The following is a 22,778-nucleotide window of genomic DNA, read 5'->3' on the forward strand; positions in this document are numbered from 1 at the left end:
TCGATCCCAGAACGCCGGGATCACGCCCTGAGCCGAAGGCAGACGCTTAACGACTGCGCCACCCAGGCGCCCCACGGACGGACTTCTAAATCCTCGTTGAAGAACTTCTGCGCACCTTCGTCTGGGATTTGGCCAACTGTAGTTGGAGTTCTCTCAAGTCAGCTTCTTTCCTAACTGTGAAAAGCAGAGGTTGAAATTTTATATTTTCTCAAATCCTCAACCACCAGCTCCAACAGCTGGGGATGATGAAGACTAAAACAATGTGGGGTATTTTCAGAATCATACATTCACTTTGTTTAGCCGAAGGTGAAGAGAATTGATAAAACTTCATCTCAGCGTGTCTAATTGAAGTATATCCCCTTCTAGAGCCCAGAATCCTCGCTCTGATCATGATGTAGGGGAACAGTCTGTTATTGCTGGTGGGGCTTAGTTTGTAACTGACAAACAGAGTGGTACTAGACACGAAATAGGGTTTTTATTTGTAGTGGAAGAAAGGGCTGACTTTCTAAATACCGAGGGGTGGTTTGCCAATTCAAAGTAAGCTAGATAAACATCTATTTTAAGAGTCTCATTGCTTCCTAAGAGTGAAAGTAGGTCTGAATTTTAATTCTTTTTTTTTAAAGATTTTATTTATTTATTCGACAGAGAGAGAGACAGCCAGCGAGAGAGGGAACACAAGCGGGGGGAGTGGGAGAGGAAGAAGCAGGCTCATAGTGGAGGAGCCCGACATGGGGCTCGATCCCACAACGCTGGGATCCCGCCCTGAGCCAAAGGCAGACGCTTAACCGCTGTGCCACCCAGGCGCCCCCTGAATTTTAATTCTTAACTCCAAGATAGGTAAACACTTCTGTTTCATACAAAACGCCATAAAATTTAAAGGTGGGCAGACTTCCATTAGAAAACACCTCACTTATTCAACAATGATTATTAATGAACACTTATGAAGTGCCAGGTACTGTACTAGGAGCTGTGAGTACAGGGTCAAACACAATAGAGTAAAATCCCTGTCTTTATAGAGCTCATGTAGCTTCTCCTACGGGCTTCTGGAATGAATTGAAACATTAACAAAGTGTTGATATGAACAAACTAATGTTCTTCACTAAATGAGAGAAGTGGCACATGTGATAAAACTATAAATAAAAAAAATACTGCACAAAGACTTCTGTGACATTCTTTTCCTTTAATGGAACACCAAGATCCTCGACTCTCTTCACTGTTGCGTTGATTGTAATGAACAGAACTTTTCATTTGTCCTACAGAAAGGGTTGTTTTCTGGAAACCATCTTGCCAACGGGGGAGGAGACCATCTTTCCTGGGGAGATTTAGACACGGAGCTGTAAAAGATTCTGGCAGGATGAGTGCTGAAGGGAGAGGATGTCAGCAATTGGAAAATGGCTTAGTTGCCAGAGGCTACATATGATGACATTAGGAGCCACAAGATGGAATTAGACCGAGGACATGTGCAGGTCTGGTTAAGCTCAAAGCATCTAACGAACACCATGAACTGATTACAGGACAGCCATCGCGGCAGCCGAATGCAACTTTTACTATCTCTGGATGGGAGTCTGGTTTTGAAATCCGAAGTCTGGGGAAAGTGTTGAGAAATCATGACTACACTCCTGGGCACTTTGCTCTGTTCCATCCACTCCACTCCTCAGTCTCGGTATGCAGCCTTTCCATTGGGAAGAGCTCCAACCTAGAGCGTCCCCATGGCTACAGGGGAAGAGGGAAGAAGAGAAGCAGGAGGGGCAGAAGGAAGAAGAAAGCAAATACGTCTCTGCCCTGCAAATGAGATGAAGGTTTGGATTGCGCTGGTAATGCGCGGCTGCTTCTGTCCTTAGACACGTTGTCCCCCCCGTCTGGGCACCTGGGCTCCCTTCTCCATCTGGCACTAATCATCTCAGCCAAACAGGGTTGTTTGTTGGTGGTGGTGGGTTGTATTTTTTTCCTAAAATTTCCCATTAATTTTGTCCTGCCTTAGGTTTGTTTTCCTTTCAGTAATGCAAGACGAATAAATTCACTTGTTGCTCCGGGCAAAAGCAGCTTTACCAACCAGCCAAAAACCTCATTAGGCTATAACAATGGTGGTTCACTGGTAAAATCTGCATTTCTCCAAAAACACTCTGTGGGCCTTCCCTCTTGGTCATGAACATGCCCGTCTGCTTCTCTGGGCTCTTGGAGCACACCTCGGCCCAGGCCCCACCACTCTTCCAGAAAGAACCCTCCCGAAAGCAAATGCCAGGATAGAAGTCCACATCGGAGAAGCGCTTAGGCTTATTTCTAGTAAGTCCCCTCTGAGTTTGTTGGTTTTTACCCAGGCACATGTTTATTTTCATAATCGAAGAGCTTATAATCCTGGACATTGAAAATAAATATTTATGTTCTCTAACTTATGGTTGTAGCTCGTGGGCGGTTTCACTACCTTGGTTTGCGCTATGTGTCGTTGTGCTACAAAATGGCCTGGCTCCTTTAAGAAGCCACACGCTGTAGACACAGAATCAAGCTGAGTCATTCACCTGAGGGAGAATTAGAACAGCTGGGGGCAGCTACTAGAGGTAAAAGCAAAGACAGAAAAGGAGCACACGGCCTCTCTAGGAAATGTTCCAAGGCCTCAAGCCCAAATGTGGAGGGGAAAGTTGCACAGGCATCGTCTTGCTCGTGATGACAAGCCCCGTGCCCTGTGGTGCATGGACAGCCCCGATGCTAGGGAGCAGACTCAGGCATCCCGCAGCCAGGAGCCAGCAGGGTCACGTGGGTCAGCATGCTGTCGCTCCCTCTGAGTCTGCAAGGTTTGGTGGTCTGTGCATCCCCCTCCTCATAAAAGTCAGCGGCTGCTGAACACCTCCCGTGGCCCTTGAAAGAGTCAGAATGGCTAAAATGAACAAGTCAGGAAATGACAGATGTTGGCGAGGACATGGAGAGAGGGCGACCCTCTTGCACTGTTGGTGGGAATGCAAGCTGGTGCAGCCACTCTGGAAAACCGTACGGAGGTTCCTCAAAAAGTTGAAAATAGAGCTACCCTACGACCTAGCAATTGCATTACTGGGCATTTACTCAAAGGATGCAAACATAGCAATTCAAAGGGGCACATGAACCCCAAAGTTTATAGCAGTAATGTCCACAATAGCCAAACTATGGAAAGAGCCCAGATGTCCATGGACAGATGAATGGATAAAGGAGATAAACACATACAGACACACAGACACACGCACACTGGAATATTACACAGCCATCAAAAAGAACAAAATCTTGCCATTTGCAATGACGTGGATGGAATTAGAGGGTATCATGCTAAGCGAAATAAGTCAGAGAAAGACAAACACCATGATTTCACTCAAATGTGGAATTTAAGAAACAAAACAGATGAACATAGGGGAAGGGAAGGAAAATAAGATAAAAAGGGAGGCAAACCGTAAGAGACTCTTAACTATAGGAAACAGACTGAGGTTGCTGGAGGGGGGTGGGTGGAGAGATGGGGTAACTGGGTGATGGACATTAAGGAGGGCACTTTATCTAATGAGCACTGGATGTTATATGTAACTGATGAATCAGTAAATTCTACTCCTGAAACGAATAATGCACTATATGTTAACTAAATTGAATTTAATAAAAAATAAAAAAGAGTCCATTGCCTTATGACCACTTTGCCCAAGTGACTGGAACCAGTTAGACATGCACACTGCCTCTCCGTGAGTTAAAGATGACATTAAAAATTACAAACTGATTAAGTGAAGAAAATAGGACATAGTATTATCTCATATGTGAAAAAGAGAGAATCTACAAATAATAAAAGACTAGGATGACTAGTATTAAAGTTTAAAAGCAGTTATATCTGGGCTCTGGGCTTATGGGTCATTTTTATGTTCTATTTATTCATATCTTTTACGTTATCTTTTACTTCTCAGTGTGGCACCAGTTTCCGTGCCCCATCCGTCGTTTATGCAGTAAATCCTCCCTGAGCACATAGCGCGTGTTTGGCATCCGGTGGGGGAAGCAACGCTGAGCGAGTACCAAGTCTTCACCTTGATCCACCGCCACTCGTGGGTCTGACCTCACCAGCCCCTCCTCCAGGATCAGGGCGCTGAGGTTTTATTCCCTTCGCAGGGCTGGGGCCCCTTGCTGGCCCTGCAGAGCTGGTAGTGCACTCTCTCAAATACAAGCGAGATTCCCTCCTGCTCGTCCTTCAGACCCTGCTCGGATGTCAGCATGTCGGGAAGCCCTTTTCTTTTTTCTATTCTCTAATAACTTTTTTATTATTTAGTAGAGATTTTATTTATTTATTTGAGAGAAAGTGAGAGTGAGAGAGAGAGAGAGAGCGTGCACAAGCAAGGAAGCAGGGGGAGGGAGAGGGAGAAGCAGACTCCCTTGCTGAGCAGGGAGCTTAACTCGGGGCTCAATCCCAGGACCCTGGGATCGTGACCTAAACTGAAGGCAGACACTTAACCGACTGAGCCACCCAGGCGCCCTAGGAAGGCCTTTTCTAACCACCTGATATAATCATTTTGATTATATTTTACCTGCTTTGATTTTCCTTATGACACTTGTCAGTATGTATCTTTACAATATGTAGATAGTTGAACACTGACCTCCCACCAAAATGTGTTGTCTTTGAGGAGGGGTCTTAGTCTTGTTCATTGCTCTCTCTCTATCATCTAGACCAGTGCCTGACCCATCATGGGCACTCAATAAATATTCTCTTCCTCAACGGAAAAGTTGTGATATGTGTTTTACATATATCAAGAATGAGTATCAATACACAAATTTAGGTGTTAAGAAATATGGTGTCTTTATTTTTTATAATATTTTTAAAATTCTGACTCCAGTACTGCCAGGCCAGTAGAAAATGTCGTTTCAGTTATCGTTCTGCTTCCCTCCCTACCCATTCTCAGGGGGCGGGGGTGTCAAGATTCCAAGAGTCTAAGGCAGTGACAAGGGACTCTGCGAATCAACCCACCACGGTGCCTTCACGCCTGAGGGCCGTCTAGTGTTTCTGGGCAGGGCTGAAAACATCAGTGCCTGGGGCCGCAGCTCCCCAGATGCTTCACCCAAAGGCTCTTCCTCTCTGGGGTCTTGCCCCAACATGGCCCCTGCCACAGAACATGCTTCTCCCCACCACTGGAGGGATTTCCTTCTCATCTGTTGTTTCCCCGCTTGTTTTTCCAAGTCCCTAAAGCTTTTCTCAAACTCTACCCTCTCCTTGGGCCTCCGGCTTCTAGAAGACAAAAGCCAGAATCCTTCTGCTTCTCATCTTGCCACTTAGCTCCCTGAAGCCAAGGACATGGAGTCTGCTACCGGCTCGAGTGGGGAATGGAAAGGGAGAACTTCGAACAGCTTTGCCACAAGTCAGAAACGAACGTTACAGGAGTGGGACAGAGAATGCAGAGAAGAAAGGGATTCCACTGAGGCGGGGGTGGGAAGAGAGAAACTGAGGCAAAAGGAAGGCGTAAGGCATCTTGCCCTTGTGAGTGAGCCCGGAAGGCTGGGCAGTATCTCGTGTCATGGAAGGTGATGGATAGAAAGAGTGGCCCAAACAAGGAGATACATTAGAGCTGGTGTGTAGCGGAAGGCGGATGATCTCATCTGGCCTGATGTGTTTGAGCCGTGGGGAAAGGAGTCATTCTGTGACAGGCCCTCAAAGGCACAGCATTTTGATGTGAACTTGAAAGTCCCTGGCAGCCCCTGGGTCATAGAGCGTGGAGATGAGAAAGGTGCCTGAGAAAATGAAAGATTACCTCTGTGGAGGATGGATGGTGGTTGGGGCTGGTGACTGGGAAAGCCAGAAGTAGGGAGAGTGTTCCACAGGCGGTGGTCTAGAAACAGGAGGCAGAAGGAGAAGAGAGATGCAAAAGATATTGCGATGTAGAACAAGGGGGTTGCCCAGGAGAGAAAGGCACAGGAAGGACGGTGATGGTGGGAATGGAGGTGTTCTCAACGGAGGAGGGAAAACCAAGAGCAGCTGCTGGTTTGTGGGGAAGGGTGACAGGCTGCTCATGTGGAATCCGAGTGTCCATTGGGAAAGTTGGAGCTGGGGGAGGGGTAGTGGGGCTCAGAAGAGCAGTCATGAGGTGGGGGAGGATGCTGCTGGGGTGGGGGAGGAAAGCCAAGGGATCCAGCGTCGGGATGGCTTAGATCGGCTCAATAAAGCAGGAGGCAAGGCTACTTGCTGTGAGAGAAGCAGTCCCTGGGTCACACTGGAGCCTGAATGTGGACATGGTTTGGAACAGCTGTGCTGGGGAACATAAAAAGAGTCCGTGTCTGAGGAACAAAAGAACAGATCCATGCAACCTCAAGTTTTCTCTCCATAAATACAAGAATCCTTGTTTTTTTTTAAAAAGATTTTTTAAATTTATTTGAGAGAGAGACAAAGAGAGCAGGAGCAGGGGAGAGGAGTAGAGGGAGAGGGAGAAGCAGACTCCCCGCTGAGCAGGGAGCCCAATGTGGGGCTTGATCCCAGGACCCTGGGATTAGGGCCTGAGCTGAAGGCAGACGCTTAACTGACTGAGCCACCCAGGCGCCCCAATACAGAATCCTTTTCTGGTGGTTTTATGAAATCTGTCCAGGCAGACTCTAGAAGAAATAGCCTTTAAATCATATATCTAGTTTGAGGCCTATATTAATTATATCTTTCTCTGTGTTTTCTGCCAGACATTCTCTCTCCCTTACATGTTATACCATTCATGAGAGATTTCTTTTTTAGGAATCTGTTAAGATGGCATAAGTCCCTGAGCGTAGTAAACCTGGAAAAGCAGCAGCTATTCGTGGCCAGCATTCCAGAGTCCTGCGCTGTCTTTCCCAGCCTTGAACTTCTGTTCCCAGAGAAGCTCCTCTTCGCCTGCTCTAGTGCCTGCTTGTTTTCTTTCCTGGGCGGCTTCGGGCAGAGTGGGGGAGACAGCTCATCACCAAGACCAGTGGTACTTGGGGCTTCAAGGTCACTGTCGCATCTACAACTGGAGAGGTGAGAAAGGGGGAGCCAAAAACCCACCTCTCTCCGGGGTGGGGGTGGGAGTCATGGGCTGCCCTCCACCCTCCCGCGGTGCGGGAACCCATCTCCCTTTATCCCCTTTTGTTCTTTTTTTTTTTTTTTAAGATTTTTTATTTATTTATGAGATAGAGACAGCCAGCGAGAGAGGGAACACAAGCAGGGGGAGTGGGAGAGGAAGAAGCAGGCTCACAGCAGAGGAGCCTGATGTGGGGCTCGATCCCATAACGCCGGGATCACGCCCTGAGCCGAAGGCAGACGCTCAACCGCTGTGCCACCCAGGCGCCCCATCCCCTTTTGTTCTTTCCAAGCTTTTCCATGCTTCCCTTGTCTCTCTAGATCTGGTGTTATTTTTCCTTGAATGTACCTCTGTTGGGGATTTAGGGATTTGTATGAAGTGGGGAATAAGAAAGAACAACAAAAACCTCTCTGCCTTCTTAGCCTTACCGATACTGTCTTCACTAAAAGACCAATGTTGACCTCGCAATCCCATGAGAATTGTCGGTACTGGTATTTTTAAACCACCCGATTTCAGTATTCACACCTGGGCATATCCTAATAACATAGGATTATTGAATTCTTTTTCTCGTCTTTGTAGTGTTTCCAAGTTGAATATGTGACTATCAACTCTTTCCTTTACTCCAGCCCAAGGGAAAAGAAAAAAAGGTCAACTGAAGAGCTGGGAATCACAGAACATTTGGAATTGGGGATTCAGAATCGCATGCTCCCTGGGCCGGAGCATTTTCTCTTCTCTCTGACCATCCAGTGAAGGAAGAGGAATGATCTAGAAACAATGCCACGTGAAGCTTGGTTTACTTAGGAGGCCAAAAGAGAATTGCATTTCTCATTATGTAAGAAACTAGAGCTTAAAGACCTGTTCAGGTTGTTGCCTAACAAGTGCGAAGATTTTTCAGGGGCAGAAGGGGTATATCTGCGGGAGCTGTGCCTTATTAGAGAGCCTTTTTCCTCTGTCCCTCATAACCCGGGAAAGTACATGCTGGTGAAATTTCACCCCGAACTAACTACCTCATTGGACTAAGTCAACTCTCTCTCCAATCTGCCCGCCAGCCTGTCCAAGTAAGCTCAGTTTTCTGGTGCAACATTACTCCAAGCCTTTTTTTTTTTTTTTTTTATAGAATCCACATATTTTTTCACTTTTGTTTATTTTTGCCCCAAAGCCTTTGGCATTTCCCTCCAGTGAGTCACACTATGGGACCATTTCAAAATGATGTGATAGGATGTTTCTCTTCCCAGGGAAGATGGGAAATGGGTAAATGACAGCCTGTCCCAAGATGTTACTGTGTTGTGTGCGGGGATTTTAATAAAGAAATGCCATCTCACTTGCCACCAAAGCCACTTGATGGATGGACTTGCAGGGAGACAGTCTTCTAGATCTTTCCCTGATTCCACAGAGATAAGATGGGAAAACGAAAGCATGGTTGTTAGGTTTATTCGTATCAGTTGATTATGGGAATCAGTTCTTTTACTTCCTCCGTCACAGAAGTTTAAGATAGGCATTTGAGAACTCAGATTTTGCAACAAAATAATTGAAGTATCGGAGATGGGAGGTTACAGATAAGAGAAGGCAGACGCAGGGTGTGCCTGGACCCTCACCATCCCCCGGGGCACTTATGCTTATTCTTCAAGCCTTTGCCTCTGGAAAGCCTCCAGCCTCCCCCCCCCCCCCCAGTGTGGAAAACTCCTTCTCCCTAGAAGTAGCCACTCCCTCTTCTCTGCTCTCAAGGGCTTTGTACTTTCCTCTACTAGAGAACTTGGCACTCTGGGATTATGGTCCTGTATACAGTGGTCACCCACCTTGCCCCCATTTTGAGGAGCAGGGAAGTGGGCCAAATTCATCTTGATATCTTCGCCACCCAGAACAGGTCCTGTCGTATAGAAGGTCTAATAGGGCACATCCTAATATAAGGTGGTGAGTGTGTATGGGCCAGGGATTCAGGGGCATTTCTGTTCATAATGCTGACACAGGTATCTGGGTTTTCCTAATCTCTTCAGACAACACCCCTCCTCCCCTGTCCTCAGTTCTCTCAGCCTCTTCTTTCCCTTTTCTGGAACCTTGATTCATGTCAGAAAATATAAAGTATCAGCAAAAATTACTAGATGCCCATGTAAGTTTTGATTACAAATATTCATTGGGATATTAGGAAAATGACCAGCATGTATTCTCACTGCATGTCAGAATGTAGAGGCTGGCTTTAATCTTTCTGCTGAGCCTTGACTTCTGCCTATGGTGGACATTTTTTTGGGCTCTTGGCTGCCCAATATCCAGGCCCGTTTTCTTCCAGTAATGACACCCTGGGTTTTTTTGGGGGGGGTGTAATTATCTCTCCCCATTGGATGCACCCTCGGTGGTACTGAAGTTCGAGGTGGCCCACTCTTCCTTGGCCTGGGATGAGTTATCAGTGCTCACCACTGTGCAGAGTGTAGGACTGGGGAGAGGAGGCTTTTACTTAATTTTTGCAATGAACAATGTGAAAATTAAAGATTAAAGAAAAAGAATAATATCTGCCCCAAAGATCCGGCTAGATGCAATGAATTTTCCTGTTAAATCCATTTGAACAGCAACCACAGGCCTGATCTCTCCTCCTCAATCGCACAGGGCCTGGGGGGAATGCAGACAGTGCCACGTCACACTCCCGTAGTGGCCAAAAATCCCTTGAAAATGATCGAACAGATGTCTTTTCTGGGGGTTGAACATCACAACAGCCTGCTTTCAATTCCAGGCTTGTTGTCTTAGGCGCAACAAAATCAATCCCTTTCAGGTGGTTTCCTGACTGTTTTTTAAATCTTCAGCATTCTAATAGCAAGAACCATCAGAGTATGCAAGAACACCAAACACATCTGTGCAGGTCGCTGTGTTTCGGCCCGGGCTGCGCACTTCCTGCGTGATGATGGCATGGAACGGGCCTCCCCCAGTCGTCCTTGCAGCAGGGGCTCAGCGAGAAGTGGTTTCTGAGCTACCAGCAGTTTAAATGGCAAGCAGACAGACACAGCCACGGCCCCTATATCATCAGCAGTAAGGGGGGGGGAGGTCTTGTTAATCACCAGGAGAAAGGAAGAGGACATTGGACTTTCCAAAAGAAATCGGGGCTCGGGTCAAGCAATTTGTCGCAGGATCTGTCCTTGGTGCCTGGCCTTTATCTCTCCTGGTTTTGGTGGCAAGAGAAAGGACGGTTGAAGAACTGCACGTAAATAAATAATTAAATGACAGCTCTCGGTACTTTTCAAAGAATCATACTTTATGTTTACGTTAGTTCCTCTTGGGGGGAGCAGATACTGCGTCAAACTATTTCCAAGGATTTTGTTTACACAGCTTTCAGAATGAAGCACATTTTTTAATTTTAATTTTTTAAAGATTTTATTTATTTATTTGAGACAGAGTGAGGGAGCAGAAGCAGGGGGAGCAGCAGAGGGAGAGGAAGAAGCAGAGTCCCTGCTGAGCAGGGGACCTCCCCGCCCCTGACCATGGGGGCTCAATCCCAGGACCCGGGGATCATGACCTGAGCCAAAGGCAGACACTTAACCGACTGAGCCACCCAGGTTCCCCTAAAGCACATTTTTAATGAGGATACACACTTCCTGACCCCAAATGGGTCACTGACACTTACCCTGTCCAGATCATCAGTTGAGAAAGCAGTTGGGGATCCACAGGCAGTCAGTATGTCTCTTCCGTGCAGAGAGGTTGGAGTTGAAGGAGAGACGCCGGGTTTGAGTCTGGATTGGCCTGTCAATGGCTGTGGAAACTCAGCAAATTTCTTCGTATCGATAAGGTGCATGACCTCATCTATGGATGGAAAACCATTTCCCTGGTGATGTCTTGGTGAACATCTGGTGCATTTTAGGGGCTTAGAAAGGGTAGCTGTTATTATTACCTCTGATTTCACAGAATTAGGTATGTACAGCTCAAACAGACCCCTGTTCTGCCATGTGGAAACAACTTCTCAGGGGTCAAGGCTGGGCATTGCAGACCTACCCCATGGGCCTCCCAATAGACAAGCCCATTGCAACAGAAGTGCTTTTCTATGTCCTGACCATTGCAACCCAAAGGTCAAATGAACTCATTCCCCGCTCCCCGCCAAAGCACAAGGCAGCAACAGCATTCAGTAAGCCTCCCTTGCCCCGTAGCCCTGCTTTCTGCACAGTGGGGGTGGGGAGAGCAGTGGCCGACTTTGTTCCTAATTCCAGGTTCTGCAGAATTCCGGCTTTCTCTGGTCTCAGCCAACATGTGGCCAGTCTCCCTCTTTTACCTTCTCCAACCCCTCCTTTTCACGAATTTCTGGCACCTTCATCACTCCACTGTCAGGCTGCCCAGGAAACCTGAACACTCCTGGGATTTTGTTGAGCAGATTTAGTCTATTGGGGCCTATCTCAGGGCTCTGCCTCCACAGCAAAATGACCCAAAGGGCAGTTCTTTCACTGAGATCCTGGGCCCACTTTTAATATATGTTATGTTACATTAATATATACACACGCACACGCACACACTATATATATGTATATATTTACACACATACACACACGTAATATATATGTGTATGTAAAATATGTGTGTATATATATTTATGTTACATACGCAGAAAATTGTGTAAAAATCCTAAGTCTTCCTCACTCCCACCAACAACACCCAGTCCTTCTCCCCCACTGTTATTAGTTTCTTATTTATCTTTCCAGAAGCACTTACCCTTTACGAAACTTCTATTTCTTTCCCTCCCTTCCTCCTTCTCTTATTTGTTTAATTTCCCTTCCTTTCTTATAAATGAAAGCATGCTGTATGGTTACATGCCGTACTTTTTAAAAAAAGATTTATTTATTTATTATTATTATTTTTAAAGATTTTATTTATTTATTTGAGAGAGAGAGAGAGACAGCCAGCGAGAGAGGGAACGCAAGCAGGGGAGTGGGAGAGGAAGAAGCAGGCTCCCAGTGGAGCAGGGAGCCCGATGCGGGGCTCGATCCCAGAACGCTGGGATCACGCCCTGAGCTGAAGGCAGCCGCTTAAGGACTGAGCCACCCAGGTGCCCCTATTAATTTATTTTTAGAGCGTGACTCCCTGCTGGGTCTGGAGCTTGTGCGGGGGTGGGGTGGGGTGGGGGGCTCTATCTCAGGATCACTACATGAGATCACCACCTGAGTCAAAACCAAGAGTTGGTCACTTAACTGACTGCGCCCCCCCAGGCGTCCCACATGCCTTGCTTTTTTAACTTAACCAAACCAGTACATAGTTTAAGGCCACTGTCAAATGTGGACTTTTTCTGTCCTCTTCAAACAGTGCTCTTCAAATCTTTAGGTATCACCCCATTATTTATTTATTTATTTATTTATTTATTTATTTATTTACTTATTTTAAAGATTTTATTTATTTATTTGCCAGCGAGAGAGGGAACACAAGCAGGAGGGAGAGTGGGAGAGGAAGAAACAGGCTCCCAGCGGAGCAGGGAGCCCGATGCGGGGCTCGATCCCAGGACCCTGGGATCACGCCCTGAGCCAAAGGCAGACGCTTAACGACTGAGCCACCCAGGTGCCCCTCACCCCATCATTTAAAAACTGCTGGAGGCATGCCAAAAAATATAATTATTCATTCGTTTATAGAGTATAATCACACCGCTACTGTGCTAATAACTTTTACGTTATAAAATAGTAATCAAAATAGAAATTTTAAAATGATAAAGATGAAATTTTACATACTTGATTTTTAAAAACTGTATTTGATTTTTTGTAGTACAAAGCAGTTTTGCTTTCTAAAATATTGCTGTTAATATTTTTAACAGAATCAATGTGTTGCATATGCTTTGTCATATTTGAAAAATCTTGGGTCACCTTTTGTGATATAGCAACTCAAAGTCTGGTTATATGTTCACTTTGCTTTGACACTTGGTGTCGGGGTCCATCAGAGCTGAAGAAGACGCTTCACAGACAGAGATATATAGATCCAAATGGAAGAAATACCTCATTCGATGAGCTTTAGTAAGTCTCCAAACTCATTTTTCAATCCCATCTATCTTTTTTTTTTTTTTAAAGATTTTATTTATTTATTCGACAGAGAGAGACAGCCAGAGAGAGAGGGAACACGAGCAGGGGGAGTGGGAGAGGAAGAAGCAGGCTCATAGCGGAGGAGCCCGATGTGGGGCTCGATCCCATAACGCCGGGATCACGCCCTGAGCCGAAGGCAGACGATTAACCGCTGTGCCACCCAGGCGCCCCTCCATCTATCTTTTTGTGCAAAGACGTTTGTTGACATTTTCCTTGATTTAAGGGGTTTTTTTCTTCGTCATGTGCAAAAGTGCATGGAAACATTTCCAAACACCTGTTTTCAAAATGTTCTTGCCATAGGTTGAATTTCTTTTGAAAAGAAATGACTTTTTCACTAATTGTCGAAGTGCCACTTCAACCTTGAAAGGACAGATTGTGGGTTTGCTCTTTGTGTATGTATGTATGTATTTGTGTGTGTGTTTACTGTAAAAAAATGTGCTGGATGACATACTAACAACAGTCACTTGCCATTACAGAAAATGACAGCTTTTCTGCAACACGTACCCTTTTGTCAAAGAAAGAATGCATGACTGGTTCCCGGGTTCTACAGCTCCTTTAAATACACTGCCATGAGGTGACCAGTGTGGTACCAGAGGCCGACCTGGCCGTTCCCCACTGCATGGCAAAGCACCATAAAGATCCTATTACTTGAAGGCTTTGTTTTTATGAAATTAATCCCATTGATATTACCCTGTAAGCATGGAAGTTGCAATTGGCAATAGGCTATACCCAGAACCATGAGAAGGTCCCTCCCCTCGCCTCCCTACATCTCCCTCTCTGTGTGTAAGTTGCTACGGCAATGGCAGCCATGTGAGACATCAGACTGTCTCATGTTTGGATCGAGAGGGGGCATCTTAATGGATTGTCTTGAGTGTCGCATGAGTGGGAAGGTGTGTACCCCACATGAAGATTCTCTACACAAAGGACTCTCTCCAAGTAAATTCAAAAACTTGTTTTCCTTTGGTCTCTGAACTATCCTTTCCTCCCTTTAAAGTAAAACACCTGCCAGATGTAGTCTCCATAGGAGTGTACCCTCAGGGGAATCGGCTAGGGTTGCTCTGGGAAGACTTGGCAGGTTGTCTGCCAGTACTTCCCACTGTCCTATGCCTGGGGCAGCAAGATGATAAACATGACAGCAGCCACAACTTGTTTATTGAGCTATTATTTTGTGTGGGTCCCTACTCTAAGTGTAAATACAGTCGATTCTCTCTGTTTACTCTAGTTCTCTTCTATAACATCTCTCCAAATACTGAATTAATGAATTCTGAACCATTGCTCCTGGGGGAAATACAGGATGTGGTTCCTACTAGCCTCTGGTCACAACATTTTTGTCAACTGGTTAGTACATAACCTTGTTTTATGTATGTTTCTGTTTAAGGATTTTATTTGAGAGAGAGAGAGAGATAGCATGAGTGAGGGGAGAGGCAGAGGGGGAGGGAGAGAGAGAGAGAATCCCTATCAGACTCCTCACTGAGTATGGCGCCCGACACAGGGCTCGATCTCACAACCCTGAGATCATGACTTGAGCCGAAACCAAGAGTCATACACTTCACTGACTGAGCCACTCAGGCGCCCCTGTGTGTGTTTCTGTTTAAAGAAACCTTATAATATATATATATATTGTTGCTTTATTAATATTGAATTCATGGCCAACAACACTGTACCTTGTGCTTCAATGAAGACTATTTAACAGATGTACTTTCTCCATAAGGCACATCTTAGCCCTCTTGCACTGAGGAATTCCAGACAGTATTTCAGCACTGTGCTTAGGAGCCCTTTTAAATAGCAAAAGCACCAACAAAAAGCACAAAAATGCAGAAAAAAACGTGGCACTAAATAGACAATAAAAGAACAGCTGTTTGACCGTAGCTGAGGACCTGCACGATGGGCAACTCACGTTTTTCATCGCTCTGCACATGTTTGAGAATGACCACACAAGTGAGCAAGTATTCATTTTGGGGTTACAAATAAATTTGAGTGAATAGGTGAAACAAATACGGAATCTATGAATAATGAAGATCGACTACAATATCTCACGGTACCCTTGTGAAATAGATATTAGTACAATGACACATGAACTGAAAGGAGCCTCAGGAATCTCTTCTGGCTGTCTTCTTTGAGATTTGGGAAGCTAGGACAGTGAAGTGACTTACCCCAAAAAGTCCAGGGCATACCCGTGGCACTAAACTCCTGCTCTCCCAGCCACAGTTGGTGCCCTTTCCACTGCATATTTTTGGGACCAAATGCAACAATTTAAATCGCAGGTGGGACTATATACAAAACTCTTTGCACACTCCCTCTAGCTTATTCTCTGCAATAATTAAAATCTGTTTGTGATCAGAATGTTTGGTTTGATCTCTGGTAGTATAGGGGTACAGTGAAAGATATCTATCTAAAAAAACAACAACAAAGGGAGATCAGAAACCTGAATGCAATCAGGCACGAAATGAGAAATTAAAAGAACCCAAAATATTTGCAGCAAGAACAGGCTTTGACTCTTCAAATTTAGTTCTCCAGTGAGCCAATTCATAAATGGGTAATGTGAGAGAGAAATGATGTTGAAAAAGCCAAACGTGCTGGGGAATTTCAGAGATGAGAGCACATGTTGCATAAACAGGAGAGATGTGCCAAGATGTGATATTTTAGTTGGAAAATTACTAATGTATGCATATTTATAAATGTAGGTATTTTGATGCCAGATTATCTCAAATTTTTTTGATATTCCAACAATTATACAAAATGAGTCTGTTCTTTACTTGGCTTAAAGAAGTACAGAATTTAAAACCCAAATTTAAAATGGCTCATAACTAATGCAGCCTGCAGGCTGTTTGATAAATGTGTACCCTTGAAATGAGCCAACACACTGAAAACCCAAAAAGCAAAAAAACAAAGAAAGAAAAGACAAAGATGCAGTGTGTTCTTTGAATAAGAACCTCCGTGTATCACCAACTGGTACATTATTACTTTTATATAGAAGATTTCTATTTCAAAGAATTCCAATCCACCTTTCTTGCTAAGACTCTCCACAGTCCAGACTCTTGCCCACCACTATTATGACTGCACCCATCCCTTTGGAGTGGCAATTCGATGCTCTTACCCAATAGACCTACCAAACACTTTCATAAGCATACTATGACAAACGCTTCTGTTATTTACAGAACAAGACGCTGTTACAACTTTATTCACTTCTTGCACTTCGCACATACTCTTCCAAGGAATTAAAAATTCCTACTCAAGGCCTCCACTTCCCACGTATCTGCTTCCATCTGAAACACGGTCTCAGAATCCATTCTTGCCATCCGTTAAGAGGGCCTTCTTACTCACGAGTAGCATTTTCTTCAAGTTCATTTTGTAATGAAGGATCTCTCCCCCAACACACAATCTTCCTTGTTTCAAGGATAATTTTTATTGATGAGAAACATTTTAAAGATATAAAAAGATGATTTGATTATTTATATGACAGTTTCCATTTTGAAAATTTTCTTCTCCAAGATTAACCCCCCCCCCCCGATGTTCTTTCTTTTAGGAAAGCAGCTTATCCATCAATAAGGATCCCATCCTCTCTCAAAAATGAATCGATTGATCATGTCAAAAGATCTCAGAGGCTGGTCATAGGGTAAAATGTGTCCTCCACCTCGAACGATTACCTTCGAGAAGAAAAAGGAAAGTTAGAATTTAGAGAAATGGGTGTTCTACATGAATGGGAAGTTTTAGTTCGGACTGAAGCATTCTTACAGCTTCCACCAAATACACAACATATTCTCTCAGTCCATGCCTTTTGAGATGCGGATTGTCTAAGTTTTGATAGCTTTAATAATAGATACTTTAAGGTAGGAAAGGTTTACAGTTGTGTTATTATTTAATTTAACACAAAGTTGTGTTCATCTTTCACATGTATGGAACTTGAAAATTGTCTCTTTCCTCTTGGGAGTGAGCTGTCCGCTACTCTGTGTTGTCTTGTTACTCTTCCCTGGTGAGGCCCCTGAGGTGTGAAGACCTACCCTGGGGCCAGCTCTGCCCCCAAAATGGGTGGAGGCATCTACCCACCTCCCCCCTTCAGCCCACTGAGCCACGTGGCCCTCACGCTGAGCTCTACCTGCCGTCTTAGTCTTGGCTATTAATACAGGGGATATTTTGATTCTCCAAAAAATTAAAACGACAAACATGAGAAATCCTTGACACCTGATATTTTAAAGATCAGTTTTTTTGAGAAGCACAGAATTTGAACATTCTTTTTTTCCTAACATTTTATTATGAAAAATATTCATAGAGCAAATCTGAAAGAATTTCATAGACTTAACACTTAGAGTCTCTCATTAACACCGACTTTACTCATTTTCTCACACTATCCATCTATTAATCCAGCTTATCTTTTTGACACGTTTCAAAGTCAAATATGGATACCAGTCCACTTCCCCCAGATTTTATGTAAAATTAACACACAATGAAAAGCACTTGTGTCAAGTGTGGACTCACTGAGTCTGGAGAGCGGTGGATACCTGTGTCACCTAACAAGATATATAGAGCATTCTGAAACACCTAGAGTTAAGGTGAGTTCAGACCCTTGTGCTTGGTGCTATACCGATTTAAAAAAAAAAAAAAAAAGCAGCGTTTGGGATGGGGACTGGTCTCTGTCCTTGGAAAGCCTCTGGTTTCAACAAACATCCCAAGTAGAGGACAAGGAGGGGCCTTCGTGATTCAAAACTGAAAGGGAAAGAACCGACACTGAGGGTTGGCAGGCCCCCTGCAGGAGAAAGCAGAGTGGCCTGCCACGTCCTACGGCACATATGGAAAATGGCCAGGAGTTAGTAGTGGATGAAGGGAGTGAACACAGGCAGGAAAGGGATCACATTCAGTAAGTTCTAGCTGCTAGACCACAATCAGCAAGTAAAGGCCACTTTGACAAGGCCTTTCATAGCTTGTTTTACCTGCCTCAATCAGAAGGGAACTGAGGCAGAAGAAAAGTACACGTATATTTACATAGTGCACTTATTATATTAATAATCCACCCCCAACACCCAGCATCTTACAACCTTGCTATGCAGTAAGTGGGATAGACATGATTAAAGAATTTTGTTTTGCAGCTCACAGCTACACAAGTTGTGCACTGCGCAACTAACTGCAGAGAGCACCATTCACACCAACCTCGGTGATGGAGTGATATGGAGCTATTAGGAGGCTCGTTCAAGTCACACAATTGTAACTGAGGGAATGAGCCGGGACCTGGCTTTTGATGCACACACCAGTGTTTTTATTCAAATCCTAGTATTTGTATAATAATTCTTTACATTTGAACCAAACTTTACAGCTTAGTCCTAGAGCACTTCGCCTGGCTCTCAACAGCCCTCTGAGGCAAGTGAGGGAAGTAGACCACCATTACAGATGTGAGATTGGACTTAACCCTCAAACGCAATTGGAAACACCTGCTGTATGCCACACTCCGTCAATGGCCATTTGTGCCTTGCTGCCATGACAGTGGATCCCATCTCCCATTTGCGTACAGGCTTGTGTCTGGAAACCCAACATGTCTCACTTTGTCACAGACGGAAAGTAAACATATCTGTGTCATGAGCCCCTGCATGTGACTCTAGAGGAAAACTTTTGCTGCCCCCACAATCCCAGGCTAGAATTCTTTTCCTGTAGGTTCCCATCCAAATCTCCAGCTTTGGCAGGATCTGATGAGTGATTCTGTGCAATTTCAGCTCAGCTGAGGACACTTAACGAAGTCATGTTTGTGACAAAACCCAGCTGCTGCCTCAACTGGAAATGAATCTGGCAGCAATGGTCTGGAACAGCGGTAAGCTGAATCCAAGAGCTAACGGTCATCCTGCCTCCCAGACCGGAGCTGCAGCTAATGGGGGGTGACCTAGTGCTTTATGGCCTGGGCCTGGAGTCAGGATGGTAGGAGCACGACTCGAGGCACAGCAAGCTGTGTGACCCTGGGCGAATAACTTACCTGCTCTGAGCCTCAGTTTCCTTCACTGTGCAAGAGAGAAAAAAGTATTACCTCTTGGGATAGGTGGGAATTACATGAGCTATTGGTGGAATAATGTCCATGGAACACTCAGCATAGTGTCTGGACTGGAATGGTACTCAATAAATATTAGCCTTTGTCATTATTCTTTCAACAGTTATCCCCATTCAAAATCCAGGATCAAATGCTTCTATCAAACTACCCTAAAACACTGTGTTCCTACATGAGCATTAAGAAATCTTAGTTTCAGGGAGTTGTTTAAAACAGCGGTTCTCAAACTTGAATGTGCATCAAAATACCTGAGCTTGTTAGATCAGACTGCTGGGCCCTACCCCCAGACTTTCCAGCACTGAAGGTCTAGGGCAAGGCCTGATAATTTGCATTTCTAACAATTCCAAGGTGATGCTGATGCTGTTGGTCCAAAGACTACTCTTTGAGAACCAAGGTTTAGAAGAGCCTTTTCCATTCTGTGACAAACCAGGCAATTCTCTATTCATATCAGGGGAGAAAACAACAGAAATTTGTTTAACACCTCCTCATGGCCTCGCCTTCGTATATTTCCTCTTGATCATCCGCTTGCCTGGTATTTACACACACACACACACACACACACACACACACACATACTTCTATGACCATGATAACCAAGTGGTGAAGAAGAGATGATAAGGTTGGGTGTTACAGTTCTCGGTAACCTGCATGGTCCCCAGTCCAGTTCTGAGCTGCCACATGTAATGACCAAATGTCATCATAAACGGTGTCATTAAGATTGGAAAGAAAAGCTCATTTGGGAACAAAGTCTTTTTCACATACCACAAAATTCTAAAGTATGTTTCCTAGCATATTGACAACATTTTACTGATGTTAACCTCAAATAAATTTATGAGTGCTGGAAAAACCCAAACAGCCACTCTGTTGTTTACAGCCAAGCTGCTCACCACTCACAAGTCAAGGGCACAAACCACTCCACGGTTTTTAGAGGTGTGTAACAAAATGTGACAGGGCCATGATTCCACATTCAAATGGGACAAGATTCATCCCAAGCCTCCCTGGATAGAAATGGTCTCATCGTCAGAAACTGTATATGTTGGGTGTTTCCACAAGAGAGCTGCAATCTCTCAACTCGTGTATTCCAGATGTTCCAGGGGGTCACAGATGTGTCATGAATTTTAAAAGGGTTATGCAAACACTTTAAAGCTTCATTCCACTTTATTTTTTAGAAAAGGATACAATCCTCCCTGGAACTGGAAAACAGATCCGGCAGTGAAGGTCTCCCAGTTGTGCCATTAGAGGTGACGAGACAGAGGGAAATTCACCCTGGGAGTGTGGGTGTGGGTTTGTCTGGGGAGACTTCGTGGGGGTCTTGGAGGAGCAGATGTCTGGACAGACAGTACTGCGTGGGGTGGGGGCGGGACACACCACACCCACAGGAAGTGCCCTTGTAAAAGCAGTGGAGCGTGAAAGCTAAGCGGCACATACAACAAGCAACAACCTGCACGGGGTTCCCCATGTGAAAGGTTGAGGGGAAAGAAAAGGGAGAGTTGAATAGACAAATACTAGTGAGACCATGTGGTGCCCCATATAACATGCTGCTGGGTGTGTGTGTGGGGGTGTGTGTGCGTGGGTGTTAAAATACACATAACATAAAATTACCATTCTAGCCATTTTTAAATGAACAGTAGCATTTCGTACATTCACGATGTGGTGCAACCATCACCACTATCTAGTTGCAGAATGTTTTCATCACCCCGAAGGCAACCCTATATCCACTAGCAATCTCTTCCCATTCTCCTCTCCCTGCCAGCCCCTGGCAATCACTAGGCTGCTTTCTGTGCCTGTGGAGTTGCCTCTTCTGGACGTACCCAAGAGGATCTCAAGCAGGGCAGTAATACGCTCAGATGCGCATTATAGAAAGATGACTTAACGTGTACCGAGGGGGGTGATTTGGAAGGAAATGATACTGAGGCAGGGAGGCGAATTAGGAGACCAGCTGTTCAGGTGAGAGAGGATGTGGGTGCACGGGAGACATGGGGAGAAGGGGCAGGAGAAGAGGGATGTCAGGGTGGAAGCAGTAAAAGCCGGGACTAATCAGCTGAAAAGGTAAAGTGCAAGCATCCCCCATCACACATACACACCCTCCCCATTTCAGGCTTCCGACCCAGGCAGCTTTGCACGAGGTGGTGCTATTAACTGAGAAAGAAGAAAAGAGGCAGGTTTGGGAGGCGGGCAATATAGGATAGGTTTATAGTTCTTGTTTTTCACTACAGGAGGATGCAGACACAGGGAAAGAATCTTGCTTGTTGTGGTTTCTGATTTACACTAAAGTTATTTTATTATTTTTTATCGTTTTTCATCTTTACAAAATCTTACCTTTTAGCTTTTGGACACTAACCATGAGTAGAAATGGAATAAATATGCATTCGAGTAAAAAATATACTAAAAAAACAAAAGGCACTTGAGAATGAGATTTTAAAAAATTAGCCAAAGCTTGTTAGCCACCTCCTAAAAAAAGAATGGGGCAATCCACTTAAAAAAAAATCAATAACCACCCCACCTCCCCCCGCCCCCAAGCCAAAGTAGAGATCAAGGGTTAAAGCTTCTCCCAAAGCACTCAGGGAAAACTTGAGAGTTACCAGTGTGCACTACTAGCGTGGCAAAGCATTACTGAACAGGAGGGGGAAAGGAGCTTCCGCTGACCAAAATGTAGCCATCACAGTGGGACCCATCCCTAGAGATATCAATACATAGCTTTGGTGCTACCTGACAGTTCCCTAAGGGCTTTCTAGATACACCATCTTACCTAACCAGTTGCAACAATATCATAATTTAGGGTTTCCACCTTTGACTATGAAGCGATAGCATGTGTCAAACCAACCCCACCCCACAAGAACAGTAAAAACTGAACTAAAAAAAAGAAGGCTGTTTGAAAGTATCAGAAAGCAACCAGGACTTGAGAGGCCAAGACTATGGAGAAAAGAGAATCAAAGAGAAGTGAACCGAACATTTTGTGCTGCTTATCTGTTTGAGAAATCCACCAATTTCTAAGTTTGTCTTGCCAAGAAGCCAAGCAAAAAGTGACAGATAAGAGGATGAACAGCTAAGTGGAGCTTAGAGTGCTTGGGAGACCAAATAATAAAAGCAAATGAAAACCCCAAAGAAACAAAAGATAAAATTTGGAATCTCAGGCTTGTCAAGCAGGCATGGCTCTGGTAAATACCGCAGGCTTTCTCTTAGACCCCTGAGAGACAAGTCTTAGAAGTAATGAAAACCAGAAGCAGGTTAGTCCTCCCCAAACCTGAAATCCAGCCCCAAGTCACACGTCAGCCCCTAACTGGAGCAGTTGGTCTGCCTCTACATTAACTGCCTTTCAGGGAAAAAAATCAAAGCCTTTTTGGAGGAAGATAACATCATTTTCATACATTTTGTCCAGCATTCAATAAAATGTAGTAGGCATGCCAAAAGATAAGGTCAAATGACTAAAACCAAGGGGAAAAGCAGACAGCAAAAAGAGACCACAGGGATCCAGATATTCAAGTTATCAGGTATAGATTTTAAAATAACTAGGAACAAATTATTCAAGAAGTTGTGGAAAACACAGAAAAGAGGAAAAAAAAAGCCATGGGATGACAAAGTATTTACCTATGTTTAATTGGAGTCCTAGAATAAGAAGAGAAGGAAGGTACTGTGCAAAAGACAGAGTGAAATATAGAGATCATGAGTAAAAAACTCCCCCAAATCAACAGAAGTCATCAAGCCACAGCTTTGAGAAGCTCTATG

General features: G+C 44.6%; 1 protein-coding gene across 2 annotated transcripts in view; it reads right to left on the reverse strand.

Annotated features, from left to right (window-relative positions):
• Positions 1–16,414: 16,414 nt before the first annotated feature.
• The window catches only part of CPVL (carboxypeptidase vitellogenic like), a 126,076-nt gene continuing 119,712 nt past the window's right edge, over positions 16,415–22,778 (reverse strand). For both annotated transcript variants that reach the window (XM_026508474.4, XM_057304487.1), the window contains one exon: positions 16,415–16,674. In XM_026508474.4, coding sequence (XP_026364259.2) covers positions 16,570–16,674 — 105 coding nt within the window. In that variant the 3' untranslated portion in view covers positions 16,415–16,569. The remainder of the gene's footprint in view (positions 16,675–22,778) is intronic.

This window comes from Ursus arctos, unplaced genomic scaffold (assembly GCF_023065955.2).
Source record: "Ursus arctos isolate Adak ecotype North America unplaced genomic scaffold, UrsArc2.0 scaffold_3, whole genome shotgun sequence".
NCBI classification, from domain to species: Eukaryota; Metazoa; Chordata; class Mammalia; order Carnivora; family Ursidae; genus Ursus; species Ursus arctos.